The sequence below is a fragment of the Cupressus sempervirens genome, chromosome 1 (assembly GCF_028749045.1).
Source record: "Cupressus sempervirens isolate cs-2001-9-10 chromosome 1, ASM2874904v1, whole genome shotgun sequence".
NCBI classification, from domain to species: domain Eukaryota; kingdom Viridiplantae; phylum Streptophyta; class Pinopsida; order Cupressales; family Cupressaceae; genus Cupressus; species Cupressus sempervirens.
The window spans coordinates 826827557-826850067 of NC_143118.1; the positions used below are offsets into that span (position 1 = coordinate 826827557).

The window sequence follows — 22511 nt, forward strand, 5'->3', positions numbered from 1 at the left end:
CCGATGGCTAGCCCTGTTGCTCCTGCTCCTCCACAATCTTCTACCCATCCAGATCCGAAGTGGTCCTTCCCTCGACTAGACTTGGCGATCTCACCTCCCAAGTTGAAGGGAAATAAATAAAAAGAGAAGAATGATGATGTGGATGGGTGGGTTCCTTCTGAGGCCCCCACCAATTGCATTGATGTATGGGACCATGATAGCACAGTCCTCCCCCGACTGTCACCATTCTCGCAGCATGAGGTTGCTTTATATTATTTTTTGAATAGTTAAGTGTTTGGCCTTTGGCGATGTGAACTCTAGCGGGGTGACCTTGTATCCCCCAACCCTATTTTTTTGTAAATATGTAACTTTATATTTAAACTAATAGAAAGAGACATATTCATCCCAAAAAAAATTAAAAATTAAACCCAGTCCAGAAAAATAAATATTTATATACGATGAAATATAAATATTTTTTGGTGTTATAAAATTAAACTTTAAGTATTTTATAATTAATATCTAATCTCACAATAAAATACTTTAAATACACTAACAACATATTATCAAGTGTGTTGTGATTTAAAAATACATATTATCAACTACTTCTCGTGATATTTGTGTATATGTTCTGAAAATTGTATAATTTACTAAATCGCAAACGCAAATAAACCATCAGTGAGTAGATTATCAACAGCATGTTATGACTAATTCTCTGTACATTCGCTTAAACTGTACAAATTCGCATGAATTACATGTTGGTTAATGTTGTATTTCTTTGCAAATTGTGGCCACTTTTAATATTTTAACATTATTTATTTGTTGTCTGACTATACAAAACCCGTGTTAAAAATTGTCAAATTGCGGTAACCAAATCTTTCAAACTCTAGGTATGTGGACTTGTCCAAATACAGATCCCTAGCAGCAGAATCAAGCTTCGTTCGCACTATATAATAAGTCCCACTCCAATCTTTACTGTTGGTTTACTACATTATATCTTTCAAATTCCTGCATATTTGTCACCATTCATGTCATGCAGAGTGCATGTCTACTGAATAGCATAAATTGAGTTTCCTTACATCTCTCTAAAATGAATACAGCTGTTCATCAGTCATTTTTGGCGCAAATTCACATGCTTAAACCTCTGCCCCCTAAGGATCACACAAAGCATAAGTTTCTACTGCACAATACATGAAAAGAACTATGAGCTTGATGGACTTTTTAAGTAGAAACAAGAATCTTGAAGTCCTAAATGCAATTTTTCATGTACACTAGTATTTGAGCATGCAAGCATTCTATATTATGACTACAAATTTTTTAATATGATTGATACTTCTTTGAGCTCCAAATACATAATCTTCATTGCACCCTTGTAATGAATTTGTATTAAAAAAATTAATAGCATGGTTTGTTCTAGCATATCCCAGGGAATATGATTCGAGCAATCTAAAATTGATGCTAAGAACGTCTTCAAATAAAGATTGTTCAACTTCAACATATGTTCTTATTTTTTTAATTTTAAGAACCATGAATTTTGTTTTGCTTGACCTTCTTTTGTCTTCAGTATAGTTAACCACTCCTTATCTATTTATTGTAGGCCACAACTAAAGATCTTATTTTCTGGATAGGAGTATTATACTTACCCTTGCGGTTTCATTACTGATACCTTTGATCAGTAGTCCATTTGAAACAATGAATATTCCCAAGAAACATATTAGCCATTCTCTTTCCAGGTTAATTCACTGGTCTTGAACAATTTCTTAGGGCTTCAAAAATCAGAGAAAACTCGCATATGTCTACCTGTGGTCAACAGACAACATTAAGTAATTATATCCTGATATTAATCCCCCCTCATACATATTCACAAGCAGTGAATAAAAGATGACTTCCTACACGATGACTTCATTAATGGGTAGTTGAATTACTATATTTGACAGGAATCATGTCTGAAATTCTTTTTGCCCTTCTTTGTATAACAGAAATTCCAGAAATTATCAAAGCTTTATTTTAATTAAAAGAGGATGCAATGTTAGGTCCAGAGTCCACTGACACCCACCTTGGTAACTGTTCAGAAAACCACTATTGGAGATAGTAACAAGCATTAATTCAAAAATAAAGGATATCTTGATGCGCCATTCAATTCTAAAACAATTCTCATACCTTCAATAATTAATATTTAAGGAAGGGAAAACCCCATACAAATCAGCAATAAATGTGATTGAACTGAAAAGTTTATAGATCTTAATTCAGGTAGGGCTTCTATACTTTGAGATGAAGTGAATTGCAAGCCAGTGTAGTACTTACAAAGATGGACATAAAATGAGCCCTAACCATCACACATCAACTGCATTCATAAATAAACATCCAAATATAGAAATATAAACATTCAAATGAAACCAGCATATCACCTGAGGGTTTGTATCAGGAGTATAATTCACAGGGTATTTACTATTAACAAAAGCAAAGATATATACTAGCGAAGGCAAGTTAAACTTTGAAGATGATCATAAAATGAGTCCTAACCATTACATATCAACCACATTCTAAACATCCACATATTAAAATATAAACATTCAGATGAAACCTACATATCAAACACATTCATAAATAAACATCCACATATTGAAATATAAATATTCAGATGAAACCTACATATCAGGATTGCAGTCAAAGGTGCTAACACAACCAAAGATAAGTACTAGCAAACCGTAAGCCTGTGCATTTATTATTATAAAAGACATACATATTGGAGAAATTCTCAGTTTTTCTACAATCTGATTGCCTCACATGCATAGCTATGTGATGGGCAATTTGGCATTTTCATCTGCTGTCAAACACACCCTGTGCTTTACAAGACAAATCTAATTTATACTTGTTCTCAAGATCTGCCAAGCCGAAGCCACAATGCACTGGGCACACATGACAACTAACATTTAGAGTTAAATAACTTGAGCAGCGGCTCAATTCCACCATTTGTCCACTGTAGAGTAGAGTACATTTACTAGGCATACATTATTAGTAATCATCACGCTATGCAGATGTATACTATTTCACAGACACTTTTACAACCTATAACAGAGCCCCACTGGAAAATTTTACATCCTATAATGGAGCTCTAAACACCTATAGCTAGTATATATTATTGTATCACCCCCTGACTCAACTCCATCTCACCAGCTAGATCATTCTTATAAGATTTGGTCATTTGCTTGCCACTTTCAGCCATCAGGGGCACAAGATGGAGCGTTTCAGCCATGAAGAACCCGTAATGGATCTAACTGTCCACTAAAATAACTTGATGAAACAGTGGAGATTTCCTGACGCCCTCTCCACTCCTCACATGGCCTCAACACTATAGGATGCTCCACTGCAGCTGCTTCAATACAAACCATCTGTTTGTATTCTTCATCACCAAAATCAGGAATAGCTTTGGATTTTTTATCCCATGGGTTCCAAACAACTGCACACCACAAATAACTCAGGAATGCAATAATACTGGGATATTGTTGCATAGATACAATTCTACTGGTACAAACAAACCTTCCTAAGGTATTGACCTGGAGTTGGAACATAAAGTAAATAGCAGGCAGAAAACTACATAAAATTGAACTGAAAGTCTATTGTTACCCTTTTCTATTATTTTTGTTGCATGAGAGGAATAATGACCATGGTTTTGAATCCTTCTTGCCAAATAAACAAAATAAACAAGGGACGAGTGTCATTTATCTTTCAGATTCTTCACTTCAACTATGCTGGGGTAGAAATATCATTTTCTTCCATTGTTCCTCTGTTTAGGGATAAAATACATTTTTATTTTCTTCCTCTTTCATCTTTGGCAACATTGCTCTAATAATAGAAAATCAACCCAACAGCAAATATTGGATGAGACAAGCCAAGTATTAAAGAAGATGAATTTGAAAGTAAAGAAATACCCACCTGCATCAGGCAACCCCTCTTTCCTTAATTCATAGGTTCTTTTCTTCTCATGATCAATGATGGCAATCTTAGTTGGAGTGCTCAGATACACACGATCAACCTGTTTAGTCATGAATTCAAAATAAGCTTTGATGCTTTCAAACTGGGAATGATGCATCCTTGCCCGAGTCAACAGCCAAACATTGGAAGTGCAAGAAACCAGTTTGCCAAATAGATAAATAAATGCCAATGCTGCAAATCAAAATACCTCATCATCAAAAGTGATAGCATCAGCTTGCTCTGTAAATCGTTTCTTCTCATTTAAATTGTCAAAATAGTCAAGAGTTTCCAAACCCTCTACTCGCACTTCACTGAACATGAAACAACTATGAATCCTTTGAATTCAGAATTTCTAATGCTATGAAAGAGAGATTCTTATAGTAGTTTTCACCATTTCTATACCACATCTCTATAAGTAAATTGGAGAAGCCCAACTAAGCAAAAAAATAAAAAAATCTGGCCTTCAAAAATCATGTGTTGCCAATAAATAATATTTAGAAGGCCACTGAGTATGCAAATTCAATTACTAATGAACAGAAGACTTTATATTTGAGTATACATTACTATTAGCAAGAAAATGGCTTTTGGCTGAAACCTCATTACAAATTTAAATACTTAAAATTGTGAAAATCTTTTTATTAAGAGTAATTTTCAACTGGCAATAATCTAAACCATACCTGATGTCTGACACAGATAAATAAGTATGCAAAGCAAATGTGAAGGATAAAGGCTTGTTGTCACAGTTTCTCACACGGGGAATCAATACCAACTTTCCAGGGCCTAAGCACACCCGTAGCCGTAGTTCAAAACTGCAAAAATTTATTTGATTTATCCAGAATTAGATTTTGGATGATATGTCAACTGAACCATAAAGCTCTGCATGAAAAAATTAAAAATAAATACAAGAAGAAAAAACAAGCTAAAGGAATCACTATGGCATAGTATGAGGTTACAAACAACATGCAGATTCATGCGCAATCAAAATGGATCGAACACAGATCCATGTATCTGACATTAAGATGCCTACCTGCGGGGCCATATCTTCAGATCTTCATCACTGGGCTTTAAAATGAGGTCGACAGTTGATTTGTTATTTGCAAGTGGCAGTGGCGAAGGACTATTATCAATTGCCCATGTCCTATTCCTTGCAAAGCCATGCTGCTCCAATGACCCAAAACTACCAAACTACAAAATACATTTCAAATCTTTATGCCAGCAATCTCTCAAATCCAGCTTATACCCTTCAAAACAACCAATTGAATAACTGGATATGTTGATTGAGCTCACCTGAGGAAAGCAAATAGGTATACCTCCTCTTATTGCTTTTGGTGGCTTGAAAAGTGCCTGCAACCCAAAAACATCTGATTACACTTACAGTAGACTCAATAAAATTGGTCTCTTTATATCTTACAATCATAATTAGTGTTAACAGAAATGCAGTACTAGCATAAAATCCTTTAGAATCATATAACTATAGATACTAGAAACTATGCCAAAATAAATTATATTTGTTCACTGAGAAGGATGCATCCGCAGCAGCAGCAATAACAATAATATACATAACCACCACCATAGAAACATGTAAAGTAAGCATAAAATTTATCTTCTTCAGATTTTGTGAAATATAACTACAAAGAATAATTTATTTGATACAACCAAGGTGAGCAATATCCAATCAACTAGCTACCTCATTAGATTGTTTGCTTGGAGATTTCACCTTCTTGGTGACAATCTATCACCCAACATATTCACAAATCAGGGGATAGCTCAAACTTAAATAACGCCGTGCAGGGATTTCTGATGGATAACCAAGTCAACTTTCTTTTTGTTTCTTCAAACAGAGATAAGTTGTTAAATAGAGTTAGTTCTGCTGTGAAGGTGTAAATATTTAATTTCGTGCATCATAAAATTTTGCAGAACTACTCGATTCTTCTTTACCGACTTAGCATGGTTAAAAAGTGATATTTGCACTGCTGAAATAATTCCATATTAACCATTTGAAAACTAACACAATCATCACTTACTTGTGCTCACTACCTAGGAATCTCAAACAAGATCTACAGGATTCCTCTACCATTATTGCTTTATATGTTTGAGTATTAGTACCTATTAGTTCAGGTTCTACCATTAATACATTGTAATTGTCACATTCCTCCTGACTACTGAAACTTTTGATGTTTCATTTATATTGATGCCCTACATGATATCTGGTTTTCATAAACAATGGTTTTGGTCATATTGATGCCCTAGATGGTTGTGGTTTTAATTAAATTAATGTCCTAGATGGTAATTGGTTTTCATTTCCTGCATATCATGGCACAATAGTTTGGATACTGTGAGAGGAATGATGTAATGAACACAATTTTATCTTGAGTTAATAAAATTTGATTATTGCACATATATAATTGTTTTCATAACGAAGGTTACAGACTGGCTATGTCTTGTTGACAAGTGGCTGCAGGAACTACTCGTCCTCTGAGGAAAGGGGAGACAACATATCACTGCAAAAGTGGGGTGCAAACGTGGTTGTGAACTGAAGCTACTTGGATTCCGAACTGGTAAGTACTGACTAGGTCCAGGCTAGTGCAACCTAGAAGGCATAGGTCTTGACTAGAATCCTAGTTAGTCTTTTGATGTCAATTAGTCATTTCATTAGTACTCCTAGAGTTGGATAGAAGTTGTGTCCTAGATTTGTATCTTGTCAATCTTTTGTTCTTTCGACGCTTTAAGTGATGACTTGACAGTTATTGTTTGTAAAAGAATATTGTGATATATTTAACAAATGAATAAATATATAAATATATATCCATAGTATAATGTGTATATATAAATATGTACTGATATATGTGTCAAATATGCAATCATGGTGACATGGTTGTAATTATTTACATACATGTACACACACACACACACACACACACACAAGACAACTTGGTCATATTCAATATTTAAACATATATTATTATTATATATAAGAGATTTTCGTGTTAACTTTCGATTTGTATTATTAAAAAATGCCACCAATTATAATGTAATATTCAATTTTAATATTTAAAAGTCAACTTGATTTCAATTTGGAATTCAAGCTTTTTGAAGGACATTAAATTTATGTTACGACCACCCAAGGGTGACGTGGAGAGTCTTACAGCAGCTGGGAATTATATGAGAATTGTTTAAAACAATTGGCTTAATGATAAGGCAAATTAAAACATCACTAAAATTCCTATCTTCTCGGCCGGGATGAGTAGTGGCGTCAAGTCTGGAACCGCCAAATGAAATTAATATTGTGAATTTCAGATAATTTGGGAGAACTGCCTTATATCTTGTGTATTGCAGCTAGTAATGACGTGAAATGGAGATGGAAATTCAAATGTAAAAGAAATGAAATGAATTTTAAAATTCATGCATAAGAAATGGTTTTCTGAATAGGAACGACATTCATTCTTGTTTATTGTAAGGAAGCAGCACTTATGCACTGTAGAAAAAGTAACGGATACTTGCAGATAATAATTGTAGTTTGGAAAGGAATAAGACAAGCAGAAAACCACTGTTAGAAGGCAGCATTAATGGACTTCTAGCTTGAAGCTATTAGTTAGGACACATCTTCATAAAATATTGCCAATAAATTGCTATCGGGACACATTTGTGTAGTTTCTTAGTCAAACTCATTGACCTAAGTTTCATGAGTAGTGGTTTGCAAAATTCCATATCTCGTGAGAATGAATGGAACACTTAGCACTCATTGCATCCAAGTGATGCTCACAAAGGTGAAGCAACGGAACTTCCCAAGAGGTCACCAATCCTAGTTCTACCCCAGCACAACTTCACTTAACCACGAAGTTTCCTCCAAAGTTAAGCCCACTTGCTGGCAACCCATTTGCAAAGCCTTCAGCAAGTGTTGTGCCTTACAAACCTTTTTAGGACTCAAAGTTTTAGCAGTGATATTGTTTGTGTAAATTTCAGTTGGGCTATGATTTGAAGTAGCACCAAATTATGATGTAGGCTTTCTTATTTTTCAAAATCAGAATGAAGCTTGCTTTGCAAAATATTGTCACTAAAAAAAAATCTCCATATTCATATAAGTAGAATTCATTTGTGATATTGCTACCAGGATTCATCTATGTAGTTTTTGAGTCAAACTCATTAACCCAAGTTTCATAAGTAGTGGTTTATAAGATTCCATCTCTCATGAGAATGAATGGAACACTTAGCACTCGTTGCATCCAAGTGATGCTCGTAGAGGTAAAGCATTGGGACTTCCGGAAGATCACCCATCCCAATACTACTCCAGCTCGCCATTTAAACAAGAAGTTTCCTCCAAGGTTTATCCCACTTGCTTGCAACCCCATTTGCAAAACCTTCAAAAAGTGTTGTGCCTTAAGAACCCTTCATTAGAGCACCCCTTAAGCTCATCAATTGATAAGTAGGAGACATTTTACACAGCAAGTACAATTATAATATTGCAATCAGGATTCATTAATGTGGTTTTTTAGCCAAACTTTTTGACCCAAGTTTCTTGAATAGTGTTTCACAAGAAACCATCTCACATGAGACATAGGAACACTTAGCACCCATTGCATCTAGGCAATGCTCATAGAGGTGAAGCACAAATACTTCCAAGGAGGTCACACATCTTAGGACTACTCCAGCTCAAGCTTCCTTAACCGCAGAGTTTCCTCCAAGGTTAAGCTCACTTTGCTTGCAACCCAATTTACAAAATATTCAACAAGTGTTGTGCCTTATGAACCATTCATTATTAAACCCCTTAGGCACATTAGTTGATAAGTCGGAGATATTTTTCACAAGTCAAATTGTGATATTACTATCAAGATTCATTTGTGCATTTTTTGAGTCAAGAGCCCATCTCTCAAGAGAATGAATCGAACACTTAGCACTCATTGCGTCTGGGTGATGCTCACAGAGGTGAAGCACCAGAACTTCCCAGTACTACTCCAATTCAAGTGCACTTAACCATAGAGTTTCCTCCAAGGTTACCACTTTACTTGCATCTCCATTTGCAAAACCTTCAGCAAGAGTTGTGCCTTATGAACCAAAGCATAAGAAAGCCCCTTAAGCTCATCAAGTGAAAGTAGGAGATATTTTCCACAAGTCAAATTGTGTTGCTGCTATCAAGATTCGTCCATGTAGTTTTCAAGTTAAACTCATTGACCCAAGTTTCATTAGTGGTTCACAAGAACCCGTCTCTCATGAAAATGAATGGAACTCTTAGCACTCATTGCATCTAGGTGATGCTCATAAATGTGAAGCACTAGGACTTCGTAGGAGATCACTCGTCCTAGTACTATAGCTAAAGCACACTTAACCACAAAGTTTCTTCCAAGGTTAAGGCCACTTTGCTTGCAACCCCATTTGCAAAACGTTCAACAAGTGTTGTTTCTTGTGAACCGTTCATTAGAAAGCTCCTTAGTCTCGTTAATTGATAAATAGGATAATTCATTTTCTACAAATCTCTCGAGTTCCTTTTATTATATATATTCAATAAACAATTATATACATGTGAAGTGATATATACACATATATATACCAAAACAACTTTATATATGTTGAACTTCGAGATTGAATTTCATGAATTATTTAATCTAATTTTGAGTAAAGTTTAGATATCCACCAATTTGATTAATTGTAAGAACTTATATGTCATGATTGACAAGCCTAAAATGATTATAATGATTATTATAGAGTTTTTTGTTTTCTCCTAAATAAATAAAGCAAAACCTTGTTACCCTTCTCTTTTAGATCATATTGCAACAAATAAATAAGACAGCTCTGTCACATTCTTATTTTGTTTCATATTGCAACAATTTAAATATTTGAAATTTATACAAAGAAAATCAATGTTAAAAAATAAATAGTATTAATCAAGCTATTCAATATATTCAATGTAGAAAGAGAGGAAATTTTTGTTTGTAATTGCCCATCTCCTATGCTACTTCTCGACTTTGCAACAATTTGGGACTTAGCAAAACTTTTGACCCAACTTTCCAAATGTCTTCAATGTTGCACATCGATTTCAAAGATGTGATCTTTTAGGTTTTTCCTGTCAATGTTGCTTTTAGAGATTCTCCTAGTTTCCCGTAACTTTTTTCCTGATTTAACTGTCACTTCTTGTCAATTAATCACCTAATAAATCACACAAGAGTGTTGAAAGTCATTGACTACGAGACTTTTTGGGGAATAAATCAATGCACATGGTTACTCCCAACTAGTCACATATAATCATGATTTTTTGTCATTTTCTGCTTCTATGCTATTAATATATATTAATAGTCAATAATAATTACAATTTTGAAACTACTTAATAATATTAATTATTAACTATAGGGGTTCACTACTTCCTCGTTTGAGGGCAATCTATAAAAGTGCAAAGTAGTTAGAATTTTAAAATTAGTGCATAATATTTAATTATATAGTTGATCTCATCAAATTCCATGGAGCACGGCATGCAAAAAGCTTGAGTCATAATAGAACTGCAATTTTGAAAAAATTAATTACTGCTACTACGCTATCTCACATGCCCTTCACAGTTTAGGATGATTGAGGCCCTATCGAATTTTGTTGATGACCGCCATTGCTCCTCTGATTAGGGTTTTCCAAAGGTTGGAAAGAAAAATAAAGGGACAATTACATTTTCCAAGCCGATTCTTCATTGGCTTCACTTTCATCCTTGAATCAACCCCATTTTTTAGTCATTTGTCAATTTCATGAGTCCTTTTGTACGGTTTCATAGGTTTTTGCAATGATATTTTTCCTTTCTTGCCATTTTTTAGGGATTTTAATATGATTTTCACTAAATGCAAAAAGCCTAAAAGGACATTGAAAATCAGGTCCACGATTTTTTCATGATTGGGATTTTTTCAGGGAAAAATTTGGCAAGCGGATTCAAGATAATCAGGTATAATTGGGATTTTCCGCAGATTTCTGCTTCTATGATTCAAATCATTAATAGTGCTATAGTACTCTGAGACTCTCAATGAACTAACATAGAGTTCCATTCTAGCAGGTTGCAATCATGTTTTCAAATATCTGTGTACACTCTTCTACGGTCATGCTTTATCAAGAGAATTATTTGTCCTTCAAATTAGCAATATAGAATCACTGCCTTCAGCAAGATCTATTGCCCCACCTTCTTCGACTCATTCTTGCGCTAAGTGATTCTACACAAAAGGTGCATGCTGAAACAATGAGGTGGTCTACAGATTGACGTATCTTATTGTTACTAAGGACATTGTTGTCAAATAGGGGACACTGAATGCCCTGGCATTCACTGCTATTACCATGATTATACAGTTGCATGGAGACCTTGATCCTCTATTTGGCTATTATGTTTCTTGAGAGAATTGCATACAGGGATGATATCAGAACAACTATCAATCCTCCTAATATCTTGTCTAAATTTATTCACAATCACACACCACCAATGTGAGCAAATAATAGGATTAGCACAGTAGTCACCGGAACTGAGTTACAGAGACATGCACTGAGTTCAAAAATATTATTTATGCTTTACAGTCTGCCACTCTGAGACCCCTGCTCTAGTTTTAAAACCCAAAACATTTGGAAAGTACAAGATGCATCAAGCAGATTTTTTGTAATCTAAAATCTTAGTTGAAATGTGTTAAATCCTAATTGAAATGCGTATAGACCATTCTTAATTAAGAATTTGAGAGTAACTAGCAACATTGAATCTTTAATAATGTATTGTGTTTGAAATTTGTCTCTCTATAAATTCTATTTGGTATGGAATAACAATAGCAGCTTTATAATTTATAAAGAATTTTTATGAGTATTTTCAGATTTCTAATGCCTTTTCCCCATTTTTAAAATGAATAAATCGAATTCTGTTTACACTTTGGTTTTCATGTCAATGTTATGCTACAATGGTGCAAACACCCAATTGTGACTAGCAAGTGAAAACACATTCATCCTCAACACTTCGCCATATCCGTATTGCACCCAAAGTTTTGTTCTGTTATTGGAGTTGATATATGCTACATTTACTCAATTCCTCAATATCCGACATGTTTGAATGTAACAACCTTGAGTCTACTGGTGAAAATAATTGATCACTGACACAACTACTACTTGAACCCACAGTAATCATCCACTATTCTAAGTTGTTAATGTAGGACAATACGAAGATCCAGATAAGTAATTCACACTTCACCAACTCCAGTTCTTATGACTATAATCTACACAGATAGGACTACTAATCGTCCATATTGGAGCACATTCATGACAGACCGCAACTCACCAAGAGCTAATTAAACAGTTCACAATACCTAGTCATATCCTTGCAATTAAGGTGACTCTTCTTGTAACTAGTATATAAAACTCAATTCTGTAATCCATAGGTACCTGATTGGGTAACACATGTCAGCACCTTAGCTCAAGTCCCACATGCACAATGGTACTCTACAGAGATGTCAAAGCTTGAAAAAGTCACACACCCTTAGAAACTATTGAAGAAGCAACCTTCACATTGCCAATCAATACATCATAGAAAAACAGTTTAATGATAGGAACTGCATTGATGAATCCAAAAAATGATTCAGGAATATGAATTATCTTCCAATTGTTCCCAAAGACTTGATTTGAATACACTCACTTTTTAACAAGCATACACCCAATCAGATATTTAATAACACAATGTGTTATTCCTATGCTAGGATTGGCCATATACTCCTTCATAACCTTGTATTTGCATCCATGTGTCATGTATTTATTTATTGAATTGACAGCTGGATACACGGCATCACTCATTGATAGAAATTCATATGTATTATACCTGTTTGTGAATATGTTAGTTGTTTTGTCTCTTGTTTCCTCTTCATCTAAAATGGTTCATTTGCCTTTATTTACAGTTACACATTGATTGTGAGTTGAATAATAACTGTATGTTTATTGGATAGATGCATCTAATATTTGGTAAATAAGTTTCCCTCTCCATCACTCCTAAGATCAACGTGGGTAACCAAGATTGTAAGCAATTATCCATCAAGCAACAGAAAGATGTAGGTCATTTCCCTGTTTTATGGTAAAATTCCGTTCCAAAATTGGCAAGGTAGCTAACGAATTGCAATTGTCCCTATCCAAGGTCAAAAAATTGTATCTGGTACCCTACGTTAAGAATATCATTAGCAAAATATTTCTATTACATAGCTTTTAAGTAGGGAAGTTCATCTTGGAGCCAAAAGTGATAGCATTTTATTGGGCTCAATTACTAGACAACAGAGGTTGCAACATTCCTTGCTAAATGGATGAGTTTACATCCAACAGATGCTAACCAGGAAGATGAGACTTCATACATTGAAATCCACACGTCTCAAGCTTTGTGAACAAAGTATGTTTAAGCCAAAGGCTTGTTAACACCTCTTGTTATCAACTTATCATCCTCATTATTGTGTTTGGGTCATGGCATGGCGGTGGCCAATATATGTTGTGAATAACCCCAGAATAGTCTTCTCGTGGTTTCCCTCCTTATATTCTTTTCTATCATGTATGGTTGGCCTAGATGAGGATTCACAGATTAACCTGAGCTAAATATGGATAGAAATGTTAACAGTAAGCGTAAAAAGCATATTTTAAAATGGCTATGAAATAATTTTATTTAGACATCGCACTCTCAAAGTGGCATTGGTATTCAAATCTCTTGCGCTCATTTTTACAACCTTCTTTATTAATTTGCATCTCTCTTTTACCCTATTTGTTTCTGTTGTTTTTTTGAAAATCACAGTTATCTAAAAATCATTTCTTCCCTACTACATTACTATTAAAATTATTTATATCCAACTAAAGTTGGGTACCTCATGACAACTAATTTTGGGCAAGCAATAATCAAATTGGTTAACAAGAAGAATTCCATTTTGATTCTCATTGATGGTGATGATACAAAATTGGGAGTGTTCTCAATATATTATCTATCTGGCTTTGGCACAACCAAGGTGCATTGAATACTTCTGATCACTTTGGAGATCCTTACTGAGATCTTTGCTCTTCAATCAATCTTATTACCCATCCTCATATTCTTCTTTCACTGATCTTTCTTCCTACTTTCTTAAATTGCAAGTGATTCAAGAGACATCAACTACACATGGGTTTCTAGTGCACACTAGAGAAGCTAAGGTTCCTTACTTCTCAAGTTCATTCTCATTCCTGTCCTCGCTGAAGTTTCTAAGTTCCTCTGTTACTTCCTAATACCCTAATTATAGGCCAAAAACATTTACAGAAATGGCAAGAATTTCAACCAAACTGATTTTCTTCACCCATAACTTTTAGCTTTTCTTTTTTCGCTTAAAATCCCATTTCACTATTTAGATCTTTTAAGTATCATACAATGTCCTTGCTCATTTTCATCTTTTATATTCTGGTAGTCGTTAGTGAATGCTTCTGCATTGAACTCACAGAGCTAGTGATGACAATCCACAAGTATAAATTATCAACAATGGGCTTTCCAAACTGGAATTGACCATGACTTTGGAAAAGGTACTTGGCATTCTATTCTCGCTCTAACAAGAAACCACAGCATGGATACTTGAGTTGTCTTGTCCAACTAGAATCCATACAAAAAATGCATCCAGAGCACTCTAGTATATTCCATTATTCCTTTCCAGAAGTATATTGCATAATTCTCCTTTCCAGAAACACAAATAGAAATGAAAGAGAAGAGCCCAAACAAGGACACGAAGTATCGCTCAAAGTTTATAGTGACAGTCAATTAACCAATGTTTCTTGAGAAGGCCCAATCTACTGAAAAAATCATTATCTCAATATAAAAATTCTGTTTTTGCTTACTTCAAGGGAAAAGTTACAACAAAGCATCTGTTTAGATAAGCATGTGAATATTTGTTTCCAAACACAAACTTAGCCATTTTGGCAAAGTTAAAACAAAAGCAGATCCATAATATTTGCTTACAGTAGCTATTCACAACCATTATGACAACTTATGCTTGACTAACCAACCACTAAGGAAAGCAGCAACAAAGTCGTGATTAAATATTTAAAAGAACCGTAAGTTCAAACAAAGCACAAGCCAGAAGACAAACTATGGCAAGGCAATTGTATATTTGTTTTCTCCTCTAGCTATCCAACTAAATATTTCCTGTTCTAGTATAAATATGGTAGTTGTAGAGAGAACTTGAGACAATCTGATGCTAATATGACATTGTCCACAAATTGAACAAGCAATGGCGAGTCGACCACCCTAAAGTTAAATGCCTTTCTCAAGTCATATGGGTGGGGGGGAATCCTAAACTTACAGGATGTCACGATGGCTGATGTTGCATCAAGGTTTACTTGATAAAGTGCAATTAAGTGAGTTCAAAACTAAATATAGCTTTCGTATTATGTTTCATCTACTGAAAAATCATGGTCCCAATATAAAATTTATGTTTTTGCTTACTTCAAGGGAAAAGTTACAACAAAGCATCTGTCTGTATAAGCACGTGAATATTTGTTTGCAAGCACAAACTTAGCCATAAAGGCAAAGTCAAAACAAAAGCAGATCCATAATATTTGGTCACGGTAACTATTCACAACCATTGTGACAACTTGTGCTTGACTAACCAACCACTAAGGAAAGCAGCAACAAAATCATGATTAACTGCTTAAAAGAACCATAAGTTCAAACAAAGCACAAACCAGAAGACAAACTATGGCAAGGCAATTGTATATTTGTTTTCTCCTCTAACTATCCAGCTGAATATTTCCTGTTCTAGGATAAATATGGTAGTTGTAGAGAGAACTTGAGACAATCTGATGTTATTGTCCACAATTGATCGAGCAATGGTGAGTCAACCAACCTAAAGTTAGATGGCAACAGCATTCTCAAGTCACCTGGAAACTGATGGAAGGAAGATAAATGGTCGTTGCCCCGCACACGATTCCGCGCAGGAAAGCTAGTAAGAATGCCCTCCTTCCAATACCCATGAGAGCATTTCCCCTGGGTTCAACATTTTTAAGACCCTGAGACAGTTGCTAGTTAGGTTTCAGAATTCCGTATGTGCCTAGGTAGGTTCATGAACACTGTACAGATCGTAGCTAGATAGGTTAGATGATACAGAGATAGGTATAAAGGGCAAGGCTAGGTTGGGAGGGCAGGTGGAATTCTAAACATACAAGATGAGAGTCGAGACAATAGCTGGTGTTGCATCAAGATTTATTTGACAAAGTACAATTAACTGAGTTCAAAACTAAATATAGTCTTTGTATTATGTGTCATTAACATATATTCAAAAAGTATTCAGCAACTTCAGGTTTCGAGGGTACTTTCAAGTAAACCTCAATTTCCTCTTTAATGCCACTCTTAGTGTGTGGACCGCCATTAGGGGACTCTTGGAGGCACATGGAAGGCATATCAAACGATCTGCAGCCATGGAGTTCCTTTGGAGGGCATGATACAAACCTATTTATTCGGTAGTTGCCTCCCCACTTAATGGGCAAATTGTAACATTTTAGACAAGAATTGATTTTGATTGTGAAAGCTAAACTTGCATGATTATGAAAGGATATTATTTTGCCACACAGAATCTAGATGCTTTCTTTCCTTGCCTATGTGGGAAGATATCATCCTCTGAATCACACTCAACTGATGTAAACATCTTTAGAATAATATAATAAGCATTTCTTTAACAAAGTAAATTAAAATATATGAGCAGTATATGCATGCATTTAAAAAAGTGTCATGCAGAATGTAGATCTATACCTTGTTACTTAGAAACAGCAGTTCTTCCCCATGTTCATTCTTCCATGATATTACTTGCCCGCCATAGAGAAGAACCTGAAATGAAATTTTACCAATGTAACCATTGCATTACAGGAATGCGTGAGATAAACTATATCCAACAACCTGAAACACAACACCCCCCGCCAGATAGGGGCCAAAGTGAGGCTTTCTTATCACCTCATACAGAATGTTTATCAACATTAAAACATTGGAGTCACCAAATGAATGAAACAACAAATAATTTAACAAGAAAACAGCTCCGAATAAAACAACTAGTTCACCACATATTTTTCACCAATTTTTCCCTGCCTATTTAGAATGATGAATATACAAGTTATATTTATCAGTTTCATTATCATCATTAAGAACGCAATATGTACTTCAAATTCTTCAATAATAGTCAAGTGTGAATTGTGAGATATTTTTAAAATTCTAATCCTATTAAATAAAGTTGTTTGATCAAACAAGTTTTATAGAGCGAGACTGAGAACTGACAGAGAGTAAAGAGATTTAGACCGTGGTTGGTGTTATCCATTCCGGCTTGTTTTAAAACGGTAGAGAACCAAATTTGAAAAGTTTGCTAAATTGAAACTTGACATACAGCTGCGGAATTTTTGTTGGGATAAGGAATCTAAACCTTGCAAGCCTAATGTTCATGTCGTAATCTTTTGTATGTACTGTTATTTTGTCTTTTGTGCATTTTTGTCTCCACCTGGAAAAGTCAGCATCCCTTTTAGAAAGGCAAATTTTAACTTTTAGAGGATTTTGTCCTTACATGAGGGGGTTGGAAAACCCCCTTTTGTCTTTATTTGTAGCCTAAACTATATAAACAGAACAACGAATTCTACAAATGGTGCTTGGGCTAGTAGCTTTAATAGGTTGTTTTCCAACTTGGTAAATAATGGAGCACTACAAGAATTCAACGGATTTAAGTGTATTGATGTAACTCATTGTCAAAGGATTAATAGTAAATACAGCTTGGGTCTCTCTGGGTGTTAGGATTTTTTCCTTTGTTACCGGGTTCGGAACCTGCTGCCTGGATCCAGGTCCGGGTTCGTGCCCAGGTTCGCTTCGGGTCCGGGCAGGGTCCTTTATTTGGACTGTCATGCATATTTTTTTCTTTTTGTACATAAATACATACATACATACACTGAACACCGAACCCGAATCGGCAACTTAGGACTGTAACGCATATTTTTTTCTGTAATGCATACAGTCCTAAATTGCCGATTTGGGTTCGGGGTTCGGTGTACATACATACATACATGCATGCATACATACATACATGCATGCATGCATACATACAGGTTTTTTCTGCATGGGCTTCTCCACATATATCTTGTGTTATGGTTTGCATTATTTTTGTGGCTATTTCCACTTCCATTTGACTTATCACGATTAATAAACTTGAGTTATCAAAATACTTGCATTGTTTAGTATCTTCCTTTGTGAATATGTTATTGAAGCCACATTTGATTAGAAACAGCAACACCTTTCCTCAAATGTGTGATTAGGTTTTATGCTGTAATCTAAAGTGTGTCACTGTGTTATGTTTACTTATTGTTTCAAGTTCTAGACGATAAAGATCATGGAAAACTCACCTCAGTTGGAGGTGAAAAAGTTCTATGCTTTGGAAGCTAAAGATAGAGGATCTCTTCGAACCATAGGATCACTGGATTGCCATGCAAAATGAGAAGAAACCAGACAATCTATCAAATGAAGAATGGATAAAAGTAAATTAAAAAGCATGCAGCACTATTTGTTTGTATTTATCTGATTCTATTCTATTTAAAGTTTGTAGAGAGATTACCGCATATTTTACTTATAAGGTGCAGAATAGAAAAGGAAAGATTAACCAAACTAAGAGTCTCATCAAACAGTTGCTTATGAAAATGAAATTGTACTCTTAAGATGAAGGAGGAGGACTCAGTTGCAAAACATTCAAATTTGTTTAATCTAATCTTTGGTCAATCATAGTCAAAGATCATGATGTGAATATAGAAGAAGAGGATTGGTGCATTTTATCACATGTTCATTAATTGAATCCCAGGATGATCTCATCCTTGCAATCGATGGCTTTTTATAAATGATCCAAAGTTGAATGCCCTCATTGCCACCTTGTTCACAGAGTTAATGAGGAAGATTTTGTAAGGGATAACAGATACTGGGTGAATCTAAAGAGTGAGGCAGGGAGAAAAAGAAAAGTGATAAGTCCAAGAATAGATCTAATTTCAAGGGAAGATTCAAGACACTTGGTACAAGTTAGTTTTGGAATTATGGCAAAAAAGAGCATCTCAAAAAAAATTGAAGAAATATAAAATAGAGTAATGATGATTCCTCTAGAAAGGAATCTTTTGATTATGAAACTACTGATGCTTTTGTGATTTCTGTTGGCATGTACTTTAATGACTCTTGGTTGATAAACTCAGGTGTATCCTACCACATGACTCCTAACAAAGAGCAGTTTCAGCATTTATAACTTATGACAATGGGGGATTTTTCCTTGAGTACAACACAAAAGAGATTCTGGGTCAAGAGTAAGTAAAAACAATTTCCAATGATGGATAGGTGCAAACATTCAAGGATGTATTACATATCCTAATTTAGCTAAAATATTAGTTTTGTATATAAATGAATGATTTAGAGGTCCATGTTACTTTCGAGAAGAGTGGTTGAAGGTTGAGCAGACAGAACTTGGTGTGGCATCCTGCTTGAGATAGCAGCATCTCCTCTCTATAACTCTATTTACATAACCAATAACTCTATATCTTGTAAACTGTGACACCACAATATGGGACACATAGGTGAGAAGGGTCTCAAAACTCTCATAAATTTGATGGTTGATGGTTTGTCTGATTAAGTTGTCAATTTTAATAGAAGTGTATGGTAAACTATATAGAGTTTCATTTAAAACATTAAATCAAAACAAAGTTTGGAGGTTATTCATAGTGTTGTATTTGGTTCTATGGATATGCCTTCGATTGGAAAGTCTTGCTGTGATGTTTCATTTATCAATGATTTTTTTAAATATACTTGGGTTTACTTTCTAAAACTTAAAGACTCTTGTATTTTCCACATTTAAAATTTCAAAGCATTTGTTGAGAAATAGACAAATACCTAAGTTAACACATTCGGTCTCCAAGGGTGGAAGTCAGAGTTCGATTTGTTCAAAATTCTGGTTTGATTCGAAATCAGTTCAAATTCATCTGCAGACTGAGAAATTCCGTCCAAATTCATCACGCAGGACCCTGGTCAACTTCCGTGCAAATTTGATCGACTTGTATTTTTTTCTTGTGTGACCCCTGAATGAATTTCCGGTGACTGGGTGACGACTTGAGCAGTTTGGACTTCCATTTTAGAGTATTTTCTACCTTTTGCGATTTCAATGTTCGGTTTGAAATACACATATGGCATTATAAAACCCACATATTTACACCACCAATGCAGCTAAACACGCATTCACACCAGCAATGCAGATAAACACAGAATTAGCTTTTTGAAATACACAGATTTACCGCAGAACAGTGTTGTGGACCAGCAACATCAGTGACACAGATTTCCAACTCAGCACTGCGACTCTACTCGTCTTTGGCTTTGTAATGTTTTTCTCAGTTTTTTCGTATTCTGTAAAAAATATATCGTGCAATCTAAGGTTTTCTTGGTTATATTATGTTTTATTTATTAAAAAATAAACATTACAAAGTTTTAGAAATTAAATTTTTTTTTTAAATAAACTTTAATTTAATATGTTTAACTTATGCTTTTCTAAATTATATTTTTTTTATTTGAATCAAAATTTGAAGTCATTTAAAAAATACAAGTGTTTTTATTTTATTAATAATATTAAACTATTTTTAAATTAATTATATGTGTGTGTGTGTGTGTGTGGACGAACCCAAAATGAATCTAAACCCAACTCAAAAAAAATCTTGGACGAATTTTGAACCCGCATCCGAATCGGAATCCGAACCGGCAACTTAGACAAATACGAATATAGATTTTATGAATGGATAATGGTGGTGAGTTTTGTTTCAAAAGGTTTCGATCATAACTGCAATGTCATGCTCCCTTTTCAAGAATAGTGTCAAAGAGAAGACCTCTAGCCTATTCCCATTTGCAATAGGCTAACGAGCAAAGCAAGGGCAATAACCCTTAATGCCCAGTAATTTTCAATAAGGGATAACTTAAATTATATTCATCAAAATAAAAAATGTTTTGAACACATAAGAATTAAACCTATTTGTAATGGTGAAAATAAAATTATAATTATCTTTAAATACTAATTTGGCCAAATTAAATCAAGGGCCCGCATAATTTTTTTAAATATATGTGGGCACTTGGCTTCATTTTGGAAAAGTGATTTAATTTCAGCATTTTCATTGTACACTCTCATGTTTGAATCTCGACATCCAAGGATGAAAACTCTAGGTTGTTTTCAACAATCTAGGATAAATGTTTGAATCTCGACATCCAAGGATGAAAACTCTTGGTTGTTTTCAACAATCTAGGATAAATGTTTGAATTTCGACATCCAAGGATGAAAACTCTTAGCTGTTTTCAACAATCTAGGATAATAAAAATATTCTTAGCTCTTGATGAAAAGACTCATCTTTGGCATTGATAAATTCCATCGCCTGTGCACATGTTGAGATAATTTAGGGATTTATATACAATTTCAGAATATTATCCATTAGATTTGCAAGCAAATTATTGTTGGAGAAGATCTTACAGATTTTAGGGTTATCTACCATTCATTTCTGTTGACCACCACATACTCATGCTGATTGCAAGTACACAACAGCTGACAAGACTCTATAACCCTTCCTTACCTGACTTGTGCAACTGTAGATAGCTTTAAAATGTATTAGTTTACATTAGTTATATTGTGTAACTGACAAGTGTGGTTATGACTCATCAATTTATTAAATTAGTTTTGGAGACTTTCCAACAAGTAGTTGGGACAAGGGACTGCATTGTAAGAAGAGTTTTTAATCCAAATTTTTGTACAAAAAAATCTGATAAATAAAAAGATGCTGTTATATTTTGTAAATTAACACATTAGTCCTTTAGCTCTTATGTAATCTAATCATACATGAATAATCTTGCTTACTTTATTAAATGTACATCTGTAGATGATAGCACAACTAAATATTTGATGCAATCTTTCAAAAGTTCAAGTTAAAATGATGAGATAATGGGTCAACCAATTGAGAAAACTTTGGAATCTATCCAAGAAAGAGAGGATGAACTCACCTAGGACCTAGTAAACTAGTGTGGTATAATAGGAAAAGAGCACATAAAAGAGGAAACCACGCAGAGGCAAATCCCACAAGAAGTTGTTTGCAGTAATCTAAGAGTAAGGAAGGACATGGACACACTCCTTGATCATATGCCAAGAGTCATTACAAGAAATCTAATAATATTTTAACACCTTTGTGATGAACACAATCATGAAGTACAAAGACAACAGATAAGGTAGTGATGCAAAAACAAAAGCCGGCAAGAGAGAGAAGAGAGAAATAAAACCAATGTCAAATTTCCCAAAATCAATGCTCTTATACCCAACAAGAATCAGAAGATATCAAAAAACAATCAAAGAATGTATCAAGAGATAAGGTAGTCCCTACAGATCATAAAGCAAAGAGAAGGTGAAGATGAAGTACTTGAGGCAAATACAGCTACACAAATCCCCAAGTAGAAGAAGCACATCTCACGAATGCAATTAAGGTCGGAAATGTAAGCAGACTTTGTAATGTACACTGAATTCTAAGACTCAATCAACAAAATGAAAACAATTTTATTACAAGAAATTATACAA

The 22511-nt window shown here is 34.5% G+C and overlaps 1 protein-coding gene and 1 long non-coding RNA gene across 4 annotated transcripts in view; both read right to left on the reverse strand.

The window, feature by feature from the left end:
• Window positions 1-717: 717 nt before the first annotated feature.
• Window positions 718-1773, reverse strand: LOC149580410 (uncharacterized). Its single transcript, XR_016353597.1, has 2 exons — window positions 1620-1773; window positions 718-1156 (listed from the first exon to the last, which is right to left on the reverse strand). It is a non-coding gene; the product is annotated as an uncharacterized LOC149580410 (long non-coding RNA).
• Window positions 1774-2668: 895 nt separating this feature from the next.
• The window catches only part of LOC149580411 (putative glucose-6-phosphate 1-epimerase), a 50542-nt gene continuing 30699 nt past the window's right edge, over window positions 2669-22511 (reverse strand). For all 3 annotated transcript variants that reach the window (XM_089790705.1, XM_089790721.1, XM_089790713.1), the window contains 7 exons: window positions 16673-16747; window positions 5239-5295; window positions 4979-5136; window positions 4629-4760; window positions 4160-4262; window positions 3913-4012; window positions 2669-3436 (listed from right to left, as the gene is read on the reverse strand). In XM_089790705.1, the coding sequence (XP_089646831.1) occupies window positions 3225-3436; window positions 3913-4012; window positions 4160-4262; window positions 4629-4760; window positions 4979-5136; window positions 5239-5295; window positions 16673-16747 (837 nt within the window). In that variant the 3' untranslated portion in view covers window positions 2669-3224. The remainder of the gene's footprint in view (window positions 3437-3912; window positions 4013-4159; window positions 4263-4628; window positions 4761-4978; window positions 5137-5238; window positions 5296-16672; window positions 16748-22511) is intronic.